This window comes from Meriones unguiculatus, chromosome 6 (genome assembly GCF_030254825.1).
Source record: "Meriones unguiculatus strain TT.TT164.6M chromosome 6, Bangor_MerUng_6.1, whole genome shotgun sequence".
Lineage (NCBI taxonomy): Eukaryota > Metazoa > Chordata > Mammalia > Rodentia > Muridae > Meriones > Meriones unguiculatus.
This window is the reverse complement of record NC_083354.1, coordinates 85,834,666-85,860,965: the sequence shown is the minus strand read 5'-3', so window position 1 is coordinate 85,860,965 and position 26,300 is coordinate 85,834,666. Positions and strand designations below refer to the sequence as shown.

The following is a 26,300-nucleotide window of genomic DNA, read 5'->3' as shown; positions in this document are numbered from 1 at the left end:
GATACCACCAGGATTCTTTATTTTTAATATTTATTTCATGTGCATTGGTGTTTTGACTTTGTGTATGTCTGGATGAGGAGTTATAGACATGAGGAGATCTGCCATGTGGGTGCTGGGAATTGAACCCAGATTCTTTGGAAGAGCAGCCATTACTTTTAACCAGGAAGCCACCTTTCCAGCCCACCAGGATTATTCTTAACAGTTAGTGCTTAAGATATGTACTCATGCAAGAACAGTTTTTAATTAATAAAGTCGTCTGGTCAGCATTTATATTTGATAACATAGATGATGACCTCATTTTTGCTCATAGCTGATACAGTACTTGTATTTTTGTACTTTATTTAGTATAAGTCACATTATTCAAATCTTTTTGTTTAGCCTTCTAAACAAAAGCATATTAGTGACCAGTCTCCCACCCATACCCCCTCAAAAAGATTTTTGTTATCTAGAGAACTGTAACATAGCTAGCCTGAACCATAAAGATTGATAAATTAAATGCATTAAATGAAGTATAACTAGGAAAGTTTTTTTGAGAAAATTGATTAACAGTATTATGGTGATGGATCATTTTGTTTTATTGACATACTTTCCTTGACTCTCTGACTTGTGTAAAAACAGTGAACATTTTAGCATTGTAAGAAAAAGGGAATGTAACAATTTAACGAACAAGTAAGAGAAATAAATGGAAGTATGAGTAGACAACTTGAGGAAAATAAGTCTTCTGCCAGGAACATAACTTACTTAGTTGGATGTGGTGGCACTTGTAATTACACTTGTAATCCTAGTGCCCAGGAGGCACCAGAGAAAAGGATTTAGAAAAGAAAGACATTTCAATTGCAGCCCCATGTACCCCTTCTCCTTCCTCCCTACCCACCTTGAGGCAGGGTCTTGAGAACTTGAATTCTGCTGATCTTCCTGCCTAGATTTGCCAAGCTCTGGAGTTACAGGCATGTGACACTCACAGGCCTGAAAAAACAAAAAAGCAGGAGACCTCATTAAAGGAAAAGCACCATGTCTGTTGATACTAATGTGAATTAAACAGTGTAACTTACCCGATTAAAACTACTGTAAATCAAAACAGATTTGTTAACTAAGAACATTCAAACCCAGCAAAATTCAATTTCTGTTTTTGCTTTAGAAATAATCTTTAGCAGATTGTTATTCTCTGTTAAAGTATGTTTTCACAATAGGAGTTTGATTTAATTGGTTGATGTTGATTCTTTTGAATCTGATGTATGGTCATTATTGTCTTAAGTTTTGAAGTTATTTTTGAAAACATAATCCAAATGCTACTTTGTTACTATTTGGTTGTACACCTTTCTCCATTTAAATTAACCTGTCTGCAAGACAGCAATCTAAAGTAGCCTCGGTTCAGTTCTAGTCTTGGCTCAATTTGGAAATACATTGCAAGTTTTGTTATTTGGACCATTCAGATAATTTTAGTTGGAGACACTAAGCATTTTGAATATAACTGAAAACTTGATTTCCATTTTCTTTAGCAATACAGTTGTTAAGACCACTAATCACTGTTAAGATCTAGGCCCCTAGCTTCAAATCTTTTACTGGTTATTTAGATATGGGACAGATAACTAGTCTCTTTATTTTTGAGTGAATTCTCTTACCTGAAAGACAAAGATGAGTACAATAAACAGAATTACTGCTTTGTCTCTTACTCAGAAACCTTTATCACGACACAGGTGTTTAGTCAATGTCAGTAGTTGTTTTGTTTACAATCCTATAAGTGAAAGGAATTATAGAGTCAATAAAACTTGTAGATATTAAACCAGAAAGGGAGTAATAAATGCAGTGATAGAATCAGATTTTATGCAGTGGTTAGCTCTATGAAGAATATGGTGAAAGATAGTAAAGTAGATTGAATCAGTGAATTGATGTGTTCAAGGTCTGTAGCCAGATTGTTTCAATTGCTCAGTTTTCCTGTCTCAGCCACCTGCATTCTTTTTCTTACTTGTATCAATTGTACACATTCTAAAATGTTTGAAAAATTTAGCTAGGTTTTTCCTGCCAGTGACTTTGTATTTAAAAAATTAAAAATGAATTCTTGTAGGTATAAGGAATGCATATGTGACAAGGCAGCAATAAAAAGTCTCTTACTGTAAGATGAGTTCTTTACAGGATAGAAGGAAATAATATGAAAATTTCAAACACTTTTACCTTCAGAGTTCTTGAATAGAAGTTCATTAGTTTAACAGTTGACAGAGATCTCTGAGATAGTAATTTGAATCTAAAAGCTTAATACTTAAAAAGATTGTAAGAATTGGGAAATAATCTAAAGAGACAGATATTAAAGCAGTATGAAGTGAATGTATGTACACAGTCATTTTTCCCATTATTTGCAGATCATTTAGTTATTCCAGTAAGAGCACCCCTCTCCGTCTGAATTGTTGGACACCATATATAGCCTTGGTTAGGCCCAAATTTGGCCATAGAGGCCAGCGGAGAATGTTAGGTGTCCTCCTTTGTCATTCTCTACGTTATTCTAAGTGGGTTATCTCACTGAACCTGGAGCATAATTGGCAGCCATTAAGACCCAGTGGTCCTCTTGCCTCTGCTCCCCCCAGTGTTGGGATTACAGGCCTGCATGGGGCCACACCAGCTTTCATGTAGGTGTTAGGAGTTTCAACATTGGTCCTTATGATTGAACAGGGAGCCCCCTGACCTACTGAGCCATCTTCCCAGTCCTTAAGAAAACTCCCTTAAAAATGTTATTTTTTTATTATTTTGTGTTGTATGTGTACAGATGGCAGTGTGTATGTGTAGAGGTTAGAGGACAGCTTGTGAAAGTGATTTTTATTTTTCTCTTTTCAATATGTGGGTCCTTGGGAATTAAACTCTTGATTTATCAGGCGTTAGGACAAGTGTCCTTAGCTGCTGAGCCATCTTACTGGCCTCAAAATTTTCTTAACTTTTTTACACTTATTCAGAATAGCTTTACAGGATATAAATGGGTCTTTATGTATTTCTTTTATAATTTTTGTCTTTATTCCTCCCTTCCCTCAAGGCAGGGTTTTTCTGTATAACAGTCCTGGCCGTCCTGGAACTCACTCTGTAGACCAGGCTGACCTCGAAATCACAGAGATTAGCTTGCCTTGGCCTCCCAAGTGTTGCCATTAAAGGCATGAGCCACCACGGCCTAGACTTTCTCTTTACTTTTATGTTAACTTTAAGTTTTAGGAAAAGCATACCTTTTTGAGTTGCTACTGAGATGACGATAGCATATGCCTTTTCTGTGTATTCTGTGTGTCATTTACATTTTATATATATGATTTTTTTTTTTGTTGTTGTTAATGCTGCTGTTTTTTTGAGACAGGCTTTCTCTATGTAGCCAAGGCTGTTCTGGACTCACTTTGTAGACCAGGCTGGCCTCAGAGATCCTCCTGCCTCTGCTTCCCAGAATGCTGGGATTATAGGCGAGCTCCATAGTGCCTGGCCCTATGTTATTTAAATACTAAGAAATTATAGTAGTTATGAGACAAAACTTCTATAAAATTGTAAAATAAGGTTTAGAACTGCTTGGTAGTTAGGGTTAGAGTTTCATAGTCAGAACAAAACCTTATTTCATTCTGCATCATACTTGAATATAAATGCTTAAAGCATAATGTATTAATCTATTATCTTTCTTCCAGTACTTTTGTCATCTGTTACTTTTGCTGCTTTTCTGTGAGTAATTTTGTAAGGCTTAATCTTTCTTGCTTTTAGGACATTTCATCATTCTTTGTACTGAGGACCATATTGAAAAATAGAATGTTTGCTTCAAGGAATCCAAGCTTAGGAAAGGTGAAATTGTAGTCAGAATCAATTTAAGACTCAGGCAAAACAAAACAAAACAAATTTGTCTATCTATTCGCTGTCTTTTCTGCCTCCTACTCTTCTTACCCTACAGTCTTCTTTTTTGAGGTAGGCTTCCAGCATGCAGTTCAGGCCAACGTGAACCTCATTACTCTCCCTTAACTTCTCAAAGTTGCAGGCATGCACCACCCCAACCATCTTGTTGGTGTTTTTAAATCACTGATTGTGTGTGTGCGTGCGTGCGTGTGTGTAAAAATTGTGTTTCTTCTTATGTGTCTTCAATCTGTGTCAAACCATTTTCTTGCTGTTTAAACATAGAGAATAAGGTTGTGAATCACATACTTTTACCTGGAAAAAATCCGTTTTCCTTCTACCATATCCTGACATTTTCATTTCGTTTCTTTGCTTCTGAGGGACTATAGGGGCAGATTATTAGATCCTTCTCAGCTGCTGTATTTCTCTGTGCACATTCTAAACTAAGTCTCTGTCTAGCAATGTATATTGATCACTTCTTTGCTGACAACTCAACTTTGACACAGTTTATTTGGTTTCCTCTCCCATTATAGAAAGTTAATGTGTAAGAATCTATGAAGAAAGGAAGATAAACTTAGTTGCTTAGCCATATTGTACCAGAGGTCATCAGTCATGTTTAATTGTGGTTTACTGATTGAAATGTTCTGTTTCAAAGCCTGACGCTTGAGATGACACCTTTAAAGTAATTTCTTTCTGAATTTTGTAAATGTCAGTTACGCCTCAGATGCCTTGGTGTTATTTAACATTCTGCCTAGGCTAAGATAATGGTCTTACTTAATTTCAACTTCACCCTCCCCTTTAGAGCACTCAGTCTTCTAACCTTGGGATTACCAGGGTTTTTCCTCCCTCTGTTGTGAGATGAGATCTTACTGTTTTAACTGAAACCAGTTGGGTATTCCTTTGTATAGGCAATCTCATATCTCCTTAGTGCTGGGACTATAGATGTTATGATGGCTGCAAGAACCAAAAGGAGGAATCAAGCAGTGTCTTAGTTTAAAGCACAAGCAAGCCTCAAACTCATGATCTTCCTGCTTTAGCCTCAGTATCCAGCTAGGAGCCTGCGTTTTTCGTAGATTTCATTATTATTAGTCAGTTATGCTGTTATCTTTTAGCTAAAAACTGTTAAGACAGTAGAGTGTGGTCTTTATTGTAGTGGTCTTTATTCTGTTCATTGAGATCTTCATTTTCTACTTTTGGTTTCCTTCATTCATAATAGTATATTTAGTAAAACTATGCTTTAATGACATACTTTTCTTTGTTCTTCTGTGCTTGAAGTTAGCTTTTTTAAAGCTAGTAGGGGGGCTGGAGAGATGGCTCAGAGGTTAAGATGCTTTAATGACATACTTTTCTTCTTCTGTGCTTGAAGTTAGCTTTTTTAAAGCTAGTAGGGGGGCTGGAGAGATGGCTCAGAGGTTAAGAGCACTGGCTGTTCTTCCCTATGATGGTCCTGAGTTCAATTCCCAGCAACCACATGGTGGCTCACAACCATCTATAATGAGAACTGGTGCCCTCTTCTGGCCTACATACACAGGCAGAATACTGTATAAATAATAAATAAATAAATCTTATTAAAGCTAGTAGGTCTTTTAGGTACTAAAATATAACGGGATATTTTCCCTAATAATCCAACATATATTTAATTTTTGCTAAGGTATCCCTTTTTTCATTTTGTTCTAAGTCCTCATTTTTTTGAGCATGGCAGTAGATGGCACACCAGTTGTGTCTTTCAGAGAGTTCAAGGTTGTAGATGAACTGAATCCTTCCAGGTTTCCCTAGGAGCCCTTACAGTTTATGATAAGAAATTGGTATTTTGGGGACAGGGTATCACCACAAGTGTCTACCCAGCTTATCAGTCCGTAAAAGTATGTCATTAATATTTTGAGTTAATTTAAATTTGGATTTTTTTTTCAGGGATTTTGGTATAAGTTAACTATTGTAAATTTTCTAACTGTGAAATTGATACTTTCAAAAAATTTTTATGAGTGATGGAGAATTACTTCATTGTGATAATGATACGTATGTGTAATGTCTATTTGACTATACGTACAAACTGATTAAATTCCAGGAAAAACATTTCATATTTTTACCAAGTACAGTAGTGTTGAAAAACATTTTAATCTAGCAGCTATTTTCAGTACTGGCTTTAGAAAACAGATTGAGTTGGTTGGCCTGACCTCATATGTTGTCTTTATTTTATAATTAGATGGACTGTAAATTTTGAATGACTATAAGTACAATGAGAGGATGAGAAAGACTAGGAAGCGTTGATCTTAAAGACTAGTGTAGGGGACTAGAGCCATTATATCATAAGGCTTGGCTCATTAACATCAGATACACAGGGTTTTTTTTAAGTAAGTGGAAATGTATAAAATTTCTGGTTTTCCAGTTATATCTTCACACCTGCAGTCATCTGCATTAGTAATTATTGCCCAATTCTTAAATTTAATGAGATTATGTGTTAGCTTTATTTCTTAAGATGGAATTTGGCTCCCTCACTTAGATGAATTATTTCAACCTCAAACCAGCTGATACTATTTTTTTTTTAAATGCAATTAAGGTTTTGGTGGGATGATTTTACCTTGAAATTTGAAATTGTATATAACACATTTTTGTGCTTTATTTATGCAGAATATCCCCCGAATCCTAAGTCTAGAACTCCAAGAATGCTGGTCATTAAGAAAGGTAATACAAAAGACTTACAGCTATCTGGATTCCCAGTAGCAGGAAACCTCCAATCACAGCCAGTTAAGAATGGAACTGGTCCGAGTGTTTATAAAGGCTTAGTCCCCAAACCTGCTGTTCCACCCACAAAAGTAAGTCCTTGTATTTAAACCGGATTTATTATAGATGTCCCATGTGTGAATTGGCACACTACAATTAGTGTGCCGATTCACTTAGACCAGTTGCTGTTTTTTATACTAGTCGTCATCTGTTGTAAAACATTTTTATATAATTGTTTTTTTTTTTTTTTTTTTTTAGTTCCTCTATTTTATTTTAGGAGTAGAAAATTAAACTTTCATAATGTCTGCTCTACTGGATGTTAGGGTATATTTGGTTGGTACAGTTTTAAGTTTTTGAAATGCTAATGAGTCTTATTGTAAGACAGAAAAAAGAAATCTTTAACTATAAAGTTTTGACAATAATGGTGATTTAGATTGAAAAAAATTATTGTATTAGTTTAAATAGCACATTAGTTATTTTGTATGTAGTTGTTTGTCTTTACATGTGTTAAAATGCACAGGTGGATGTCAAAGGACATCTTTTAGGAGTCTTCTATTTGTAGGCCCCAGGGATTGGACTCAGAATCAGAGGCAGGTGCTTTTATCTACTGGGCCATCTTGCCAGTCTTCTTTATCATTATTGTTTGTGGTTTTGAGACAGGTTTCAATGTAGCGTTGACTGCCCTACCCTCTGTAGATTAGGCTAGACTCAAATTGTCTCTGCCTCCAGAATGCTGGGCTTAAAAGCATGTGCTAGCACACATGGGTTACCTTTAGTTTTTTAAATCATATGTATGGGCATGTCTGTGGCTATGTGAAGGTGCCTGCAGAGGCTAAAGGTATTACAGGTGATTGTGAGCCACTTGGGTTGTAGAAAAAACAGAGAAACCATGTGTTGTAATTCCAACTCTGAGGGACCTGATACAGGAGGTTAGTGAGTTCTAGGCTTGCTTGTGTGCCACATAGATACTGTCTTTATAAAGAAATAACAGCAGTAAAAGGCTTAAGGGCCAAAGAACCATGGAGAGATGGTGAAGATAGTATAAAAATAACGTTTATGCTCTATGTGTTAATTTTTAGTTTTTTTCTGTTTATTTAAATTTGTTTTTGGTAACTATTGATTCTTCTATTTTTCTTTAGCCTACACAATGGAAAAGCCAAACTAAAGAAAATAAAGTTGGGACTTCTTTTCCTCATGAATCTACATATGGTGTTGGCAACTTTAATACTTTTAAGTCAACAGCCAAGAATATTAGTCCGTCAACAAATTCAGTGAAAGAGGTATGCTGCTGAACATGTCTTGAGGAATATAGTGTGCTTAAAAGCAAAAGACAGGTTATTGCTGTGCCCAGGTTTGTCTGAAGCTCATTCATGTTCATAAATGACCATTCTTAATCTTTAGCTTCCTGACATAGGTTGTGCTCAAATGCCCAGTTGCTAAATCCTGATAAAAACGAATATATTTTATTATATTTAAAAGATTATTTTACATATATGAGTGCTCTGTCTGCATGTACACCAGCAGGCCAGAAGAGGTCATTGATCATAGTATAGATGGTTGGGAGCTGCCATGTGTTTGTTGGAATTTGAACTCAGGACCTCTGGAACAGCAGACAGTACTCTTAACCACTGAGCCATCTCTCCAGCCCTAGTTAACCAATTTATTAGATACATAAATTCATTAAAGATGAGATGCTTTAACTTTTTTCAGTGAATTTAGCTCAGATAACTCATTTGCATTGATGTATTTTGAGGAATAGAAATACTTAAAAACCTTAAATTCCTAAGCATTCTAGACAACAGAGAAAATTGTGGAATTCCCACATATAGCTATTCATTAGAAAGAATTATTAATAAAAGTATTAAAATAATTTCAGTTTCATTTGATCTTGACTAATCTAGGATCAAAGACTCTTACTCTTTTGTTAGACTAGATTGTTTTAGGTCCCATATTGGAATATCAAAACCAAATATAATTTATGTTCTCATGTGCAGAATTTTTTGAGTTAAAGTACGACTAGTATTTCTACCTAGTTTATTGTTCTTTATTATAATGCACACCTTTAATGCTAGCAATTAAGCCTTATTTATTTGTTTGGATTAAAAAGTTTCTGTTGTGCAATTCTAATATTCAGATTATGTTTGTATTCTGCTAAAACATCAAGAATTAACAGAATGAAAAGGGCTTCAATCAATATCATTTTCCCCTTTTCTCTTGTCTTTTACAGGAATCTGGGGAAATCTAATCTAATAATAGTCTATTTGCATAAGCGATTATATTTACATGTAATATATTTATTTATATCAACATTTAAACAATAAAACCCTGATTTTATGTTTCAAATTCTCAGAGTCATCTGACCTTCATTACCTCTAGAATAAGAAAGTTTTTAAGCTAAAACATTTAATGACTATACGTTAATATCAATTTTACCTTATAAGTAAATGAACAAGAAGTTGTGATGATTGTGAACTCATTGATTACCTGATTATATGTTTACTAGTATTTCTGAATTTCCCATTAGTGTAATCGTTCAAATTCTTCTTCGCCTGTTGACAAACTTAATCAGCAGCCTCGTTTAACTAAACTGACACGAATGCGCAGTGATAAAAAGAGTGAATTTTTGAAAGCATTGAAAAGGGACAGAGTAGAAGAGGAACATGAGGATGAAAGTCATGCTGGCTCAGAGAAGGTAATTGAAATTGCAGTGATTCATGATTTGACTTTAACATTTTTATATGCGGTAAATATTTAGATCCTTGACAAACTCTAATTAAAACTTTTATCTTTGGTTTTCTTCCTGCCAAGCCCATGGCAACAAGTTTCTATCTTCTCTGGGTGAATGTTTTAGGCTCTTATATAATCCAGGTTGATCTTTATCTCTCCATACAGTTGAGGATAACCTTGAACTTTTTTTTTTTTTGAGACGGTATCTCTGTGTAGCTGTGGTTGTCCCAGTCTCCCTAGACCAGGCTGGCTTCAAACTCACAGAGATCCTCCTGTCTGCCTCTCAAGTGCTGTGATTACAGACATGGTGCCACCATACCCAGCTTGGTTTGTGTTTTTGAGACAGGGTTTCTTTGTGTAGCCCAGCCTTTCCCGAGACTTCATCTGTAGACCCAGGTGTACTTGAACTAAGAGGTCCACCTGCTTTTTGCCTCCCAAGCACTGGGTCTAAGGTTGTGTGCCACCTCTGAAAAGCTGGGCAGACATGTACCATCATATCTGGTTTGGGCAATAGAATTTGTGATGGGTGTAACAATAATGTTAAAAGATCAGGTCAGATTTGTACATTGTGTCAAATGTACTTGATGACTTTTTGGTTCTAATTAATCATTGAATTCCTTTGCAAGATTAGAAATGAACTCTGCTTTTTAGTTAGGTTCAGCTTTGTGGATCCCAGGTTCAGCTTTGAGGAGCCCCAGCAGGAAATAGAAAAGAAAGAATAAGATCAGAGCTTGTAGTTCCTTGGTTCTATGTGCATTCTCTGCAGGCTACTTCCTTTCTATTAATCATCTCCCTGTATTTTTTTCTTTCCCTTCAGACCAATTGGTAGCAACCACTTTATAGAATTGTCTGGCTCCTGTCCCTGGGGGTGCCCTTACACCCACACTGTTGTAGTTGAAAATAAGCCCTCAATAAACCTATTTTGAAATTGCAGTTTAGAAGCCAACTCCTTATAAAGAAAGTTAGCTTTCTTGCTTGCTTTCTCTCTCTCTCCCTCCCTCCCTCCCTCCTTCCCTCTCCCTTTTTTTTTTCTTCCTTGTCCCCTTCCCTCCCTTCTTCCCTTCCTCTCCCCCTCCTTCCCTCCCTTCTTTTTTCTTTCTCTCTTTTAGGTAGTCCAGGAGCCTGCTAGACCAGGCTGGTCTCAAACTTTAGATCCACATGCCTCTGCCTCCTGAGTGCTGGGATTAAAGGACTGTGCTACCACCACCAGGCTAGCTTTTTTTTTCAAATAAACTTTTTTTTTCCCCCTGTATTTTTCATTCTTTATGCACACTATGCATGGACCCATATATACACTTAAAATCCTGTTTGTCGGCACTGAGGCAGAAAAATTGACATAAGACTGAGTCAGAGCAGGGACTATATACAGCAAGTACCTGGGCTGCACAATTATACTTTTTCTCTTGCCTTTATCTATATCTTTTTGGCCTTGTATATTTTTGTAGGAATGTGTTTGAAATTTAATGCTAATAAATAATTTAGGTTATGTGTTTTTCCTGAGAATCTAGACAGGTTCTGTAGTAACTGTTCTTTAGAACTCACTCTTCATTTTTTTTTTAAACTCCCTAAAAATTAGGATGACTCATTTAATTTGCATAACAGCAATAGTACTCACCAAGAAAGGGATATAAACAGAAACTTTGACGAAAATGAAATTCCACAAGAGAATGGCAATGCCTCAGTGATTTCTCAGCAGATCATTCGATCTTCAACCTTTCCACAAACTGATGTTCTTTCCAGTTCACTTGAGGCAGAACACAGGTTAGTAATTCTCTTTCCTTTTTTTCTGGCAATATCTCTGTTTAAGATTTTATTACCAAGTTTAGTGATTGATGGGCTTATTTTTTGTGAAGCTGGGTACTGGGTTTAGGCTCTCGTGTTCTTTACATGGACTTCAGCTATACTCTCTCAACTCCTAATTTATTAACTTTTTTGTATTGTCTTTTTTGAGACTGGGTCTTACCATATAGCTTTGGCTGCCTGGAATTCACTCTGTAGGCCAGGCTGGCCTTGAACTCTTAGAGATGCCTGGCACTTTTTGTGAGTGCTAGTATTGAAGGAATGTTCCACCACACCTAGCTCTAATTTATTTGCTTTCAACAAGTTTGTTAAAAGTAAGTTTCACTTGTTTTTAAATGAACAGATGATTTTTATTTTATTCATTGCATTCATAGTTGTATTTCCATTGTAGTTTAATCATTTCACTCTGATTTAGGTAATCATTGTTGTTTTCTGTTTGACTTAATGGACTGTATGTAAGTGGGATTGTATCTCTGCTCTTTTATGCTGGCTTTAAGCTCAGAATCTATTCCTGTTTTGAAAAATGAAAAATACTCATTCAGATTAATGAAAACATTTTTATGAATATATGTATACATACAGAAATGAATAAATACGTACATAGACAGTTATTTTTAATGCTATGCATCTGTATGTTTTTCATTGACCTTATTTCAGTCTCACAGAGGAGGCAAGACACATGTTGATTGTTTTAAAGTCAGTAAATTGTGTAGTTAGCATTTAAATCGAGGAAGCATTAATTAATTGCTGTTTATGACTGCGGGCAAATAAACTGTGGTCTTTCTTAACCTCCTTTTGTGTGTGATGGGATTGGGAGTTAAGAGCTTGAACCTAGGACCTCATGTTTGCTAGGTAAGCTTCCAACCACTGAGTCCTACACCTGAAGCCCACAAAACATTCTTTCCTCTAAACTTACAAAGTTAAATAAAGCTTTTAGATTTCAGGTTTAATTTTTTTTTTTTTTATGAAAATGTGATGTTTCTTTCTCACAGCTTCAATTTTCACTTTCTTTGCAGTTCTGAAGTCCATATATAACCTTATAGTGAAAAGTTTACTAGAAGTCCTTAAAAGAAGCAGAAACTTTTAAAGTTATTGCTTCATGTGTTACATGAAGCTTGTCCAGCAAGTCAAAATGTTTAGTTCTCTGTTACTGGTTTCTTAGCTCTTCCTAAAGTGCGTGAATTTTCTTCTAAAGAAATTGGAAAGGGGTAAAACTGTTGTGGGTAGTTTTTCATTATTTAGCTGCAGGTTGAGAACTTTGAACAATCATTTTCCTGTTATTGTTGAGCATACTGTCTTGTTTTTAGACAATTGTGTACTGAAGATGATGAATGAAATACGCTCAAGACATCTATAGAAGAGTTAATTATAAAGTGCAAAATAGGGCAGGCTTTTATAGGTTTTTCTTCTCAAGTAGAAAATCTAATGAGCATTTCATGTGTTGGAATGTGGTGGTATTGAAGAAAAGGCAAAAGTGACATCGTTACTACTTTTAATACAAGGATTTGTCACTGTTTATTTTTGACTCTCCCTACTCAAGTTTCCAGCATAGAGAACCTTGACCCTAGACATTAGGCAGTTCATTCTTACTTTCTACCAAATATGGTTTACTTGATCAATTACTCATTTCTAAGAAAATCAACCCAGAAGTCATTTTGTACATTGGGGAACGTATGCTAGGTTGTGGATCATATCTTCTTGTACAGAGTATAAAGGGAATAATTACACTACTCAGGTAAAGCTCTAAATTAAGTGTGCTTTTCTCCTTTTCAGATTATTAAAGGAGATGGGCTGGCAGGAAGACAGTGAAAATGATGAAACATGTGCTCCCTTAACTGAGGATGAAATGAGAGAATTCCAAGTTATTAGTGAACAGGTAAGGAAACCCGAGCCTTTTAGATTCAGTCCTAAGATAGCCTTTCTGTAAGTAGAACAACCAGATGATAGGTAAACATTGTGGTGGGGGGACAGTTTAAGTTTTGTTAGAAATTTACTAGCTATCACACCATAGGCTAGAATTCCCATTGAGACCAATCTGCAGTGACTTATTGTGTGTTCAGTGTCTAGGTGGACAAAATGCTCACCAATTTTTGTTTCCCAAACCTTTAATTTTGTTATTGATTTGACGTGGGTGCCAAGTTTTAATTAACTTTTGCCTTTGATTCTTTAGAAAAAGAATATTTAAAAATTGAAACCATCTTGTTTTAGATCTCTATACTTTCCTTTCTGAAAGAGCATTATTAGGAAATATTGGATAGACCATCAAAAATTATTTTTCTAAATCCATTGTAGATTAAAAAATAGTTCCGGTTATATATAACTATTTTCTATGCAGAAATATTATGGTTAGTATTATGACCGTTAGAAACTCTGCCTAAATATTTTGAATGGAGTCTTCCACGAAGTAGCCATAAGAACTTGAATGTGAACTTTAGTATTCTCATTATACTTCTACTATTCTGCTTTCGTATGAATTTGATGGTTTTCTATGCCTCATATAAGTTATCATATACTATGTGTTTCTGTGATGGTCTTATTTTTTCTGCCATTGTATATGTAGCAAGTCCTAGGATGAGCCTTAGTAGTATAGAATTATTTGCATGGTCCATATATTGTTTATTCATTTATCTATTAATAGACACTTGGGCTTTACCTATGGTTACTTCAAATAATGCTGCTATGAAATAAGTGTAGAAATTTTAAAATTTAAAATTTTTATTTATTGGGTATACAGTGGTCTGTGCACTCCCATACACCAGAAGAGGGCGCTAGATCTCATTATAGATGGTGTGAGCCACCATGTGGTTGCTGGGAATTGAACTCAGGACCTCTGGAAGTGCAGCCAGTGCTCTTAACCTCCGAGGCATCTCTCCAGCCCAGTGTAGAAGCTCTTGATTTTCAGTTTGGGTGATATCTACAGTAGATTTGCTGTTGAAAAAAAGTCGGGTTTAGAATAGCTCAGCAGGTCAAGGCACTTGCCAGCAAACCTGACAACACCTGCCTTTTATCCTTAAAATCCACATGGTTGGGGGTGGGTAGGTGAAAAGATTAACAGTTAAGAATATTGGCTACTCTTACAGAGGACTTGGCTTCAATTTCCAGCATCCACATGGCAGCTCACAGCTCCCTGTAACTCCAGTTCTGGGGGACCTGCCATCCTCACGCAGATATACATGCAAGCAAAACACTACACAAGAATAAATAAGTATTAAAAAAAATCCACATGATTGAAGGAAAGAACTGACTGTAAGTATACGTATGTGTTGTATACACATATGACACAGACCGACACACACACACACACACACACACACACACATTGAGTAAATGTTTGAAAAAAAGCCAAGTTTTAGGGGTTGCAAGATGACTTGGTGGGTAAAGGGCCTTACCACAAAGCCTGACAACTTGAGTTGTACCTCAGGACCCACAGGGTTCTAGAGATCTAGAGAACTAAGCCTGTGTGTTGTCCTTTATCACATATATGTATTTCCTCATACACTTTATGGTAAATATAAGTAGGGGCTGCAGAGTTGGTTCAGTGATAAGAGCCTCTTGCAGAGGACCCACGTTCAGTTCCCAGTACGGATATTGGGCATCTGACAATGGCCTGTAACTCCAGTAATGGGATCCCATTGCCTCTTCTGGCCTCTGGGTACTAGGCATGTCATAGTGCAGGAATGTATAGGCAATTACTCACATACACACATTAAACAAAAATAAGTCTTTATAAGGTATAATTTTAAAGGAGGTTTTAGAGAGACCCTCATGCTGTTTTCCCATGGAATATATCACTTTACATTTCCTGCTAACAGTGTACAGGAGTTCTAGTTTCTCTAAATCATTGTTGATAACTTGTTTTCTATGAATCTTTACACAGTGGTTTTAATAAACAAACAGTCTTTGTCTTAGTTTTCTGTTGCTGTGATAAGGCACTATGACCAAGGGTACTCATGGAAGGGAAAGTTTATTTAGGACTTAACAGTTTCAGGGCCTTAGAGTCCATGGTGAGAGCATGGTGGGGAACATGGCAGGTCTGGTTGCACAGGAGCAGTAACTCAGAGCTTACATCTTTATCCTAAAATAGGAGAGGGAGGGAGGGGAAGAGAAGGATGGAGGGTGGGTGGATAAAGAAACTAGGAATGGCATGGGCTTTTGAAATCTCAAAGCCTGCTTCAAGTGACATACTGTACTCCGACAATGCTGTACTTCTTGATTCTCCCAAACATTTCAACAACTGGCTACTGCTGTAGCAAATTAAAAAAGTGTTGAGTTATAGAATGTTTATTATTAGCTCTAAGATTACCATGGTGGTATTATCTAATCCTTTGTCCAAAATAATAAGACATAGACACCTGTTAGATTTTATAATTGCCTTATAATCCTTGGGTGAGTCAGATATTTTACCTATGCTGCCTCAATAACCTCACCATCTGCCTCCCAGCCTTCATCCAATGCCATCATCCTTAACCATCATCCTAACATCCATAATCCTATAAATACTTGCATTCTTCATTTGGGCCTTTCCATGCCAGTATTGGAGTCCTTCCTCTAGGCCCATGTAATTCCTTCTTTACACCAACCCATCATGGCGTTCTCCTTCCTCCTCTCATCTGTTTCCTGTGATTCCCCTGTACTCAAAGCCCGGGAACCTTAGCCACACCTACCCCATTCTGCCCTGCCCAGGTATAGTCCTTTAATCATCCAATCAGGTAAAATGTTTTAGGTTTACAAAATAAAGATAGGTGTAACCAGATCTTGAGAGCCAATAATTAGCATCAAAATAGAGCTTCAGAGCAATCTCCCAACAGGAGACCTGCTAATATATGAGTCTTTGGGTACTCTCATTCAATCTATCACAGTTGGTAAAGTTTGATCATTTTTAGGCCTATTAGCCATTTGTGTTACTTCTCTGGGGTGTAAATTTCTGTTCAAAATCTTTTTTTTTTTTTTTGTGGGGGGCCCATTCTTCCACCCAACGCTGGAGATCATATCTAGGGCTAACCCATGTTACTATGCAAGTGTCATAGTACTGAAACATCACCCTCTCCCTTCCATTATTGTCCGTGTGTGTGTGTGTGTGTGTGTGTGTGTGTGTGTGATTTAATTTTGTTCAATATAACTGGCTGTTTTGTTTGCAGGTATGTCTTTGCACTGTGTGTGTATGCATGGTGGCTGCAGAGGCCAGCAGAAAGTATTGAATCCATTAAAACTATAGTTGCTTATGTTTGAGACCCACCACGCGGATAAATAGAGCCCTTGTGCTCTTGAAGGGCAGCCAGTATGTTTAACCTTTGAGCCTTTTCTCTAGCCACAGTGCCAATTTTTTTTAAATCAAATTATGCCATTGAGTTGTAAGAGTTTTTATATGTCATAAATGTTAACTCCTGTCACATACTTGATTTGCAAATGTTTTTCCCGCCTTTTACCTTGTTTACGGGAAGGATTGATGGTGACAGGATCAAGCCCAGGGCCTTTGGCATGCTGCCATCTTTCTACCCAAGCTTGTGATTGTAGCTCAGTCCCTGAAAACATTTTTTTTAATATATACTCTGGTGTTAGGTTTTTTGTTTGTTTGTTTTTTTGGAGACAGGGTCTTTCTGTGTGGCTTTGGCTGTCCTGGACTTACTCTGTCGACCAGGCTGGCCTCTAATTCACAGAGATACACCTGTTTTTCCTTCCTAGTGCTGCAATTAAAGGGGTGCATCACCACATCCAGCTTTGTTTTGTTTTTAGTTGCTTGTAAAAATTTAGTTGCTTGTTGTTTTTAGTCCTTGTCAAAATTATAAAGTTTTTTTTTAATCTGTATATTTCAAGTTTTAGATCTGAGTGTTTAGATTTTTCTGTACAATAAATTTTCTGTACAATAAAGGTCCAGCCTCATGTGGATATTAAGTTACTTTTTAGTTAAGCCTCTCTGGAAACAGTCCAGAAGAATGTCAGTGTTTAGTTTAGTTAAGTCAGCAAAAATTAACAGTCATAAGTACTGTTTATCCAGTAACCTTTATTGAAGACTGCCCTAATTAATGATCTGGGCAGGGGCCAACGAGACAAACCGCTTAACAGATAGATATACGCAGTTGCCACCAAGTGCGATAACTTGTGTTTGATCCGCAGGACCCTTTGGTGGAAAGTGAACCAAATCAGCTCTTGCAAGCTTTAAAACCATGTGATAACTAAGGAGCTAGCTAAACCTTATTGATAATAAAATACCTAACTGCCACAAAGGTATTATTTGTGCACACTATGAATTGGAAACTAGTGACATACATAATGTCCATATTTTCTGAACTAATGATAAAGACATGCTTATATTTATATTAACTACCATAAAACATTTGATATTTAGGTACCCCAAAAAATCATTAAGGTTTCTTTCTTTTTTATTTTTTTTAGTACTTGGTAATAGAGTTGGAACTTAATGATTCTGGATTGTTTAAACTCTTAACTCTAGCAAACAAGTACTGAGTGATCAGACATGCTTAAATGTCCAGAGTTGTACTACTTTTTCTAGCTAACAGTTTAGTGCTGGGATTAAAGGCGAGCTCCACCACTGCCTGGCTAGAGTTTTTCACAAAACTTTTAAGAGTGTGGCATGATGAGATGATGTTGGCTCATAAATAGTGTGATGTAAGAGTAGACTAGAGCATTGACTAGAGAAGAAACAGTTTCCAGAGAAGAAGATATGCTATGAAACAAAACAAAACAAAACAAAACAAAACAAAACAAAACAAAACAAAAAACAGTTAAATGCAAAGGGAAACGTAAGGCTCAAACCACTATGCATATGCGCATGGTGTGTGTCACAGTATTTAGAGCTTTTGGGCTTGAATAGATTCTCATAAAGAACCTCCCTCACCTATAAAACCTAGAGACTATAGACAGTGCCACGTATTAGCTTATTTAGCTGAATTTGATCTCTGAGAACTTGCATTTAGAGATAGATGACAGGATTTCAAAAGGACTGAGTCAGTGGTGTATATTGTCATTAGTTTTATTTTACTTTACTTTCTCTTTTTTGAGAGGTGATATCTTTGACTTTTTTATCATCATCATCTTTAGTTTTTCTAATTTTGGGTATTAAGACTTTTTTCTTATGTCTTAATTTGCTTGGTTAAGCAATAAGACTGTTAACTTCATTTTACTTATTCTACAAAGCTGAATAAAACCACCTGCTGGCCTTGTTGTTAATAGGTCATGTTAATAAAGAGATCAACTTAATGGTTAATGATTATATGCCTTAGTGGCACCTGAAAGTATATTTATTACAGTTTTTATGTAAGACAGCAAAAGTTTGGAAAGGTTTAAGACCCAATGTAACAGTTTTGAGTCCTATCTAACCTACAACTTACAGGGTCTCTTTGTACTCTGTTTTTGTAGTTCTGTAGGTGGTAATTTTTTTTTTCCCTCAAAGAATAGATTTTATTTTCCATTTTGTTTCCTTTTGTAACCAGGTCTTGCTGTGTAGCCAGACTGGCCTGGAATTTTATGTATATTAGGGTTCACCTTGAATTTAAGATCTTCTAGCCTGTCAAGTGCTGGGATTAACAGATGTAGGCCACCATGCCAACTAAGAATAGATTAATTCTATTAGAGAATATTTTGTTACAGTAAGTTGATCAATTAACCTGTGACTATTGAAATAGCTTATTTTGTGGGTCTTATGTAATTGTATCTGCAATTTTCAGGGTAAGATACAATGAAAACTTTATTGTAATCATGATTATACTTACTATTATAGTATTAACTCTTGGGGCAAATTTAATTTACTTCTTTTTGACATTTTAGTTACAGAAGAATGGTCTGAGAAAAAATGGTATTTTGAAAAATGGCCTGATCTGTGACTTCAAGTTTGGACCCTGGAAAAACAGCACTTTCAAACCCACCATTGAGAATGATGACACAGAGACAAGCAGCAGCGACACATCAGACGATGACGATGTGTGAAGATTTCCTAACAGCTTTAGAGATTTTAGTGTGATACATCTCTCATGCAGTTTGGGGTGAATTGTAAAAATGAAGAACTATAATTTATGTAGTGAACCTACCCCATTAGAAGATGATTTTTTGGGGGACTTCAATATGAAGAAAACCAAGAATGTTGTGTTGGGCTGTGTTGAACATTATTTCTTTGTAAATGAATGTTGTAGAAATGAGGACTTTGGTTGATCCAACATTGACTTTCTTCATCACTGCAGCATTTCTCTGACTAGCAATGTGACGATGTAACAAATGAGATTTTCTCATTTAATAATAAAAAATTGTGTAATGTTTTGCAAAGCTTCTGTCTTAAAATGTTCAGGTCTTGAGGTAAAAGGCAGCTTACAGTTTTGCTTGCAGAGTCATATCTTTTTCAAACAGTGGAAATCTTCAACTCTACTTTGTGCACCTCTTCACCCTTCTTGCCCCTAAAACCAAACCAAACAGCAAAAAGGAAAATGTAGCATGTTGGCTAAAACTGGAGCAAAATGCACTAAACACAGTAACTTCTCGAGCTCAACTCTTGTACTGTCACCTTTAAACACAAATCGCTCTTTAGCCCTCATAGCGCAGGGAATGCAAGAGGAGACCTCCTTGCCAGGCGCTCTTCCAAGCTTTAGGAGGTGCCTGTCAAGAGCTGTTTGCTGTCTTGTCAGAGTAGGATTTTCAGAGCTGAGTGGAAGCGTTGTGGGAAAACTTATTTTGATAAATTATTACACATGCAGAAAACTTGATCACACTGACTGGATCTGTCCACAACATGGAAAATAAACTGGATTTTCAGAATATTGTTGTTCTTTGTAGTGTTCAAGGTATCGTTCTCTTAAGTACAAGACGATTTATACATTCTTAAATTTATACTTTGTTAAAAATGCAATTCCTTTGAGTTTAGAAAAAGGAAAGTGTAAGGTTTTTTTTGACCAAATTCACAAAGCTATTGAATGAATGTTGACTGTTTTTGTTTGCATATAAAATTTAGAATTATTTGTTTTGATGTTGTGTTAGAGTATTGTTACCAATTTTCAAGCTTTGTCTACTTAGTTGCTTTTATTCCTCTATCCCAATTCCATTTATATAACTATAGTTTCTTAAAAAATACTTTAATTATTATTTATTTATGTATATGTTTGTATGTTGTCTACATATGAGGAACACAGAGGGGTGTTGGATCCCTTGAAGCTGGAGTTACATATAGGCAGTTGTTAGCTGCCTGATGGTGGTGCTGGGAGTCTAGCACCAGGATATTCTTACTATAAAGAGAGTAGTCTTAGACCAGAAGTGTTTAAAGTTTTATGCCAGACTGGTCTTTTTCTAAGAATGTATTGTTTCTTTCTTTCTTTCTTTTTTTTTTTTTTTTAAGAAGGCTGCAATTTTTTTTTTTTTTTAAATCTATTTCCACATCAGTGCTAGCATTCACCAGAAATTAGGTTCTATTTTTTTCTTCTTTTGTTTCCCATCAAGTCTAGGATAATGGAGAAATAAAATCAGAAATTCCCCACATTTTTACCCTCATAAAATTTTTGATGCAAAGTATAACAGAATACTAAATATAGCTTAAATTTTTTTTAAATTTGAAATCTGCCACAATTCATTCTAAATGGGGAAAAAAAATGTATCAGCCACAATGGTACTAATAGTTTGACAGAGCTGGCAGTGTCACGTTGAGTGTCTTTGAATTGCCTATTATTTGCATAATAGGATAATGAAAACTTGGGGCATCTTTATATTCAGAAGATATTTGCCTTCACCCCAATCTAGATAATAATTAGATAATGTTTATTATGTTTTAATAGACATAATAAACATGTCTATTAAAACTGGACTGGAGAGGTGGCTTAGTGGTTAAGAGCACTGACTGTTCTTCCAGCACCCACATGGCGGCTCACAACTGTAGTCTAACTACAGTTGCAGGGAATTTCATCACTCCCACAGACACATACATGCAGGCAAAACACCAATGCATGTTAAATAAATAAATAAATAAATAAATAAATAAATAAATAAATATGGTGCATTGCAGCAGTACAGTTATACCCATTAGGTGATGGCATAAGCACAATTGGTTATCAAGGGGATGGAGATACATGCAACTTAAGGATGTTTAAAGTCAGCATAGTGTTAAGTTGCTGTCTAAAGAATGGGCTCCTGGTAAAAGTTTGGATATCAAAAAGTAACCCTACAAATGCAGTCTGGTTAAATTGTAGATCTAGTGTGGAATTCTTGAACAGAATTAGCTCATGGTTGTTAGGGGCAGCACAGTTTGAATGCTTGAAACTCATTTTCTGCATAGCACCACAACCAAGGTAATGAGCAAAAATATACTGCCTCAGATTTCTTTGGACTTAATAAGTCCTTTGACTCCTCACTCACTTTAATTTATAATAAATTGTAATTAATGAGCAAAATCCTTGTAATCTGTTTAAAATAGCATTTCAAAAAATGTATCTTGTTTGAATTTAAGATAAAGATTTAGAACGGTTTTAATTTCTATATGAAATTCACCCCAAAACTAATTTTAAAAGTGAAATCACAAATCTTACTTTAAGCAGTTTCTCAATTGCTTGTTTGTCTTTAAGCTTAGTTTACTAATTTTTGACTAAGTAAATATTAAGACTGCTTTTATGACATTTTGAGGAGAGTTAGAACACCCAAAGGGGTTCTAATGGAAGTCTTTTTTTTTTTTCCTTAGACACACAAATCTGGCATATCTCTAAATTTCAAATCAATGCTTCTATAATACCCTAACAGTGCTCATAAATGTTTAGCAAAGGGAATTAAAGTTTGAAAACCATAACCTTCTAAAACTTAAATTTTGACATAAAACAGGTATCACAAGCCATTCTAGTTATGTCTGGGTTTATGCTTACACGTTTATTTGAATGGATGCTCGGCTTCTGTGAAGGATTTTCCGAGTTTGCAATGGTAACTGAAAGGCTTTTCAAGCAATAGCACCATTTGTAAAAGACCCAAGTGTGCAGAGGCTCCAGTTTGTTCTTTCTCTTGTTTAGCATGTTTCCATAGGTGAGACTGAGCACTAGGATTTAACCGTAGCAGTGGTGGTCCAAGCAGAGCTGTTTGAACCTTAGCATTTGGGAATGTATAATTCAAAGTGCTTAATAGGTTTTATATTTATTTTATGTTTACTGGGTGTGATCTATTGAATATCTCTAATACTTTTGTGGATTATGTTGTACATAATTGGTCTCATTGGCACTTCGCACAGGAGTATAATGTATTTTGACCATACCCCTCTATTCATCCCTCCTGCTGTTAGTACCTTCCCAGCTAACCCTACCGCATCTGTCTACTTTCATCTAGTTTTACTTCTTTATTTTTGGGGTTTCTGGGTAGTTTTGTTGTTTTGGTTGTGGTTTTTTGTGACCCAGTGAATTTGTTATTTGTGGAAGTATGGTGGACACCCTGCCAGTGGCTACAACATTGAAGAAGAGGTCTCTCGCTTACCTGTTTAGGGTATGTGTGTAATTATTCAGGGAAGGGTAGGGCCCTATGAGCTCCTTAGACCCCTTTGTAGATCTTAGTAGGTCAACACAGTAGCTATGTGTTCTACTATAAAGAAACTATGTAGAAACAGGGTGGCTCATGTTACTGAACCCTTAGGTCTGTAAGGACACTCTGCTCTGCTCTGTACAGCAGGCACTGCTGCAGTGTGGAATGGTACTGTTAATAGTGCTTCTCAGAACTGTCTGCATGGTGGTATTGTACTGGCCAGCTTAAAACAACAGTTATGGCTCTGTCACCCCTCTCGGGACTTAGTTTTTTGTTAAATGGTTGGAGCCCGGGCTATTGATTTTAAGCTTTTGCTAGAACTCCTAAGTTACCGGACACAAAGTATTGGAAATCCACCTAGTTTGAAGCTTTACTCCTGAGTTTCATCCAGAAGCCTATCCAGACTTTAATTTTTATTCTACAAGGGCTTATTGTGAGACTAAGAAGAATCATTTCATGCACTTTGTTAGACTCCTAAACCATAGCAAGCATTCATTCTATAAGGTCTTAACTTTTTTTATTTTTTTATTTTTGTGGTGGGGGGGCGGTTGGGGACGTTGGAGGGGTTTCAGACATGGTTTCTTTCTGGAGCTTTGGCTATCCTGGAACTAGCTCTGTAGATCAGGCTGGTCTCAAACTCACAGAGGTCCTCTTGTTTCTGACTTCCGAGTGCTGGGATTAAAGGGGTGTGCCACCAATGCCTGGCGCTCTGTTATTTTACAAACATTGTTATTCTACTTGAGCCCACAGCTGTTTAAAATTATAAACAGACACTGTTGTAATGTATCTGAGTTCTCAGTAAGTTTAATTTACTCATTTCTGCTTTATTTGGCATTGTGCTGAGTTGTAATCTTGGTAGTTTGATTTTATTTAGCCTTTAAAAGATTGGCCGTTTTGACAAAGTGTAATTATTGAACTTTAATGGTAAACCATTTTCTTGTGAAATAATTGGAAGGTTTGGCTTTCATACTCGAAAATATTGGAAAATGAAGTTATTCTGTTAGTCATACCACTCCAAGCTTTGTGGAAATAAGGTAAGTTCTGTCATAAGGTAAGTTGGGTTTGACTTGCCAACTCATTTCTTTGAAGGTTTTCTGGAATGCTAAAAGGTATAAGGATAATGAACCACATGCAATGGATACTTTGGCCTGTTAAGCTTGCCAGATCTTGTTGACATGAGTGTTTTGAGAAAATTAGGTTGTAGAGTGTCAGCGCTTGCTTTTTTTTTTTTTTTAAAGATTCATTTATTTTATGTTTATGAGTGCTCTATCTGCATATACATCCTACATTCCAGGACAGGACATCAGATTTCAGTATAGGTGGATGTGAGCCACCATGTGGTTGCTGGGAATTGAACTGAGGACCTCTGGAAGAGCAGATGTTGCTGTTAACTGCCGAGCCATCTTTCCAGCCTCCAGCTCTTGACTCAAAGAGTCAAAATTCTCAAATTAAAACAAAAAACTTTATTCTAGTGTGCTGTTTCTCAGTAGGCATTATATGCTGCTTGTTTTATGTTCTTGTGTGTGTTTGTGTGTACATGCATGCACTTGTATATATAGACACTTGGGTGTCTACAGAGGCCAAGAAACTTAAAGATCTCCTTAAATGGAATTACTGGTAGTTGTGAACTTTCTGTGGTTAATGCTGGGAACCTAGCTCAAGTACTTAACCTGGTCATCCCTCGAGCTGCCAGGATTTTTAAATACATACATACATACATACACACATGCATACACATAGCAGTAACCCAGAGCTCAGAGTGGCTTTAGACCTACAGCTATCCTGCTTCATCCTCTGAACTGTTGAGATTACAGGCTGTGTGCCACTATGACCAGCACTTTTATGCCGTGTTAATAGTTTCTGCAATGTCTAAAGAGAAGGGGGAACTCACTAATGAGCAAGTTGAGTTTTTCTGTACAAAGTTAACATGGTGAGCTGAAAATGTTTATATTTGTGATTGGTAGCTTTTTCTTAAGTCTGGAATTCCCTCCTCAGTATTTCTGTGGTATGTGGTAAATGGTGTGGTTGTATCACAGCACCTATAGAAAATAAGTAGCTGTGTGTCAGTTCCAGTAGAGTATCTAATTGTGGGCAGTTGGCTGCTGGTTCCGGTTAGAAATCTTAAAATTTAGGCCCTTAGAAACTTTAATGTGGAAGTGTAGGCATGATTTTTTAACCGTTACTTGTGCTCTTTAAGTCTTAAGCTTTTAAGGAAACAGTTTTTCTTGTTCGTAAACCGTTTGTAATGATGTACTCACCAAAGCTAAAATACATTTCATTCGAAATTAGCAAAACTTCTAGTATAACATGATTTACTGAGAAAATGGGGAAACTGGTGAAATGCAGGGACAGTTTAGACCTTCCCATTCTGCAAAAGGAAGAGTTTAATTTTATTTTAAGACAAGCTCTTAGCATAGCTCTTGCTAGCCTGAACTGTATACAGACCAGGCTGGCCTTGAGCTCACAGAGATCTGCCTTCCTCTGCCCCTAGAGTGCTGGGGTAAACGGCAGGTGCAAGGTGATTTTTTGGCTTCTCTGTAGTAGACATTTTATAGGGGAAAAGGTAGTGGAAAGTATCAAAATGGCCCGAGAATACGAAGGCAAGTTACCGCAGTTTACGTGTTCTACCTATAGAAGCTGTTACGTGTTCCACCTAGAAGCTGTATGTATTTTTATAGTCAAGGAAATACTTTCTCAGATTTTCTTGCTAGGTAGGTAATGCAAGATACAGAAAAAAATAGTTTACCATGTTAGAGTATCTTGCGGCTTAATGAATGACTAATGCTAAGAATGTAAGAGTGGAAGGAACTTGTAGGCAAAGGAAATGTCTGCAGAGGCATACTTAGAGCTTTTTGGGTTCAAAAGAATTTATGGTGTTCAGAAAGGTATAGGAATGAGACGGAAACTAGAGACAGCTGTGGCGGTGCTCTCCAATCCCAGCGTTTGGGATATAGAGGCCAAGCCTTGTTACATGAGAACCAATCAGAAAAAGGGGAGTAAAAGGTTGGTCAACTACACACAGCATGGGGTCATCATATGTTAAAACTGGAATGCTAGACTGAATTCCATTTATTTGTGAACACCTTAATTTAAAGTCCATATTATGTCTGCTGCATTTTGAGTAAGGAAGGAAGACTCACAACTGCCTCCTTAGGTGCAACTTTTAACTGAAGTCATCTAGAGGAGCACATATTGACCGTGCGTAAGGTTGAATAAGGACCCAGACATTATTAAAGGAGTTGATGTGCTTTTGTTGTATGAAGCCCTGGATTTGATCCATAAAACATTCATGCCTGTAGTCTCAGCACTTGGGGTGAAGCAAAACTCTAAAACCCCAAAGTCTGTGATTATCCTTGACTATATAGTGAGTTTCAGGCTAGCCTGGAATTCATTGAAAAGGAAAAAGTTGGCTAAGGCAGCAAAAGTTGGCTAAGGCAGCACCTGTTAAACAATGTTCTTATAGTTGGTCTCTCCTCCCCCCCCCCCCCCGGCTTTTGGCACAATGTTGCATATCTTTAATTCTAGCACTCAAGAGCAGAGGCACATGGAGCTCTGAATTGGAGGCTAACCTGGTCTGTACAGTGAGTTCCAGGACAGGTGGAGTACAATAGTGAGATTCTGTCTTGAAAACAACAGAACTTTCCTTTTTGTTCCTAACAGTGCAACAACTGTGTGTGTGTCTGTGTTTATGTGTGTGTGATGCTGCTTAGGCTGGCCTCAAATTTGCT

At 36.6% G+C, this 26,300-nt stretch overlaps 1 protein-coding gene across 3 annotated transcripts in view; it reads left to right on the top strand.

Annotated features, from left to right (window-relative positions):
- The window catches only part of Gpbp1 (GC-rich promoter binding protein 1), a 58,998-nt gene extending 39,633 nt beyond the window's left edge, over positions 1–19,365 (top strand). For all 3 annotated transcript variants that reach the window (XM_060385712.1, XM_021633610.2, XM_021633612.2), the window contains 6 exons: positions 6,469–6,653; positions 7,701–7,841; positions 9,086–9,253; positions 10,865–11,049; positions 12,862–12,964; positions 18,874–19,365. In XM_060385712.1, the coding sequence (XP_060241695.1) occupies positions 6,469–6,653; positions 7,701–7,841; positions 9,086–9,253; positions 10,865–11,049; positions 12,862–12,964; positions 18,874–19,032 (941 nt within the window). In that variant the 3' untranslated portion in view covers positions 19,033–19,365. The remainder of the gene's footprint in view (positions 1–6,468; positions 6,654–7,700; positions 7,842–9,085; positions 9,254–10,864; positions 11,050–12,861; positions 12,965–18,873) is intronic.
- The last annotated feature ends 6,935 nt before the right edge of the window (positions 19,366–26,300 follow it).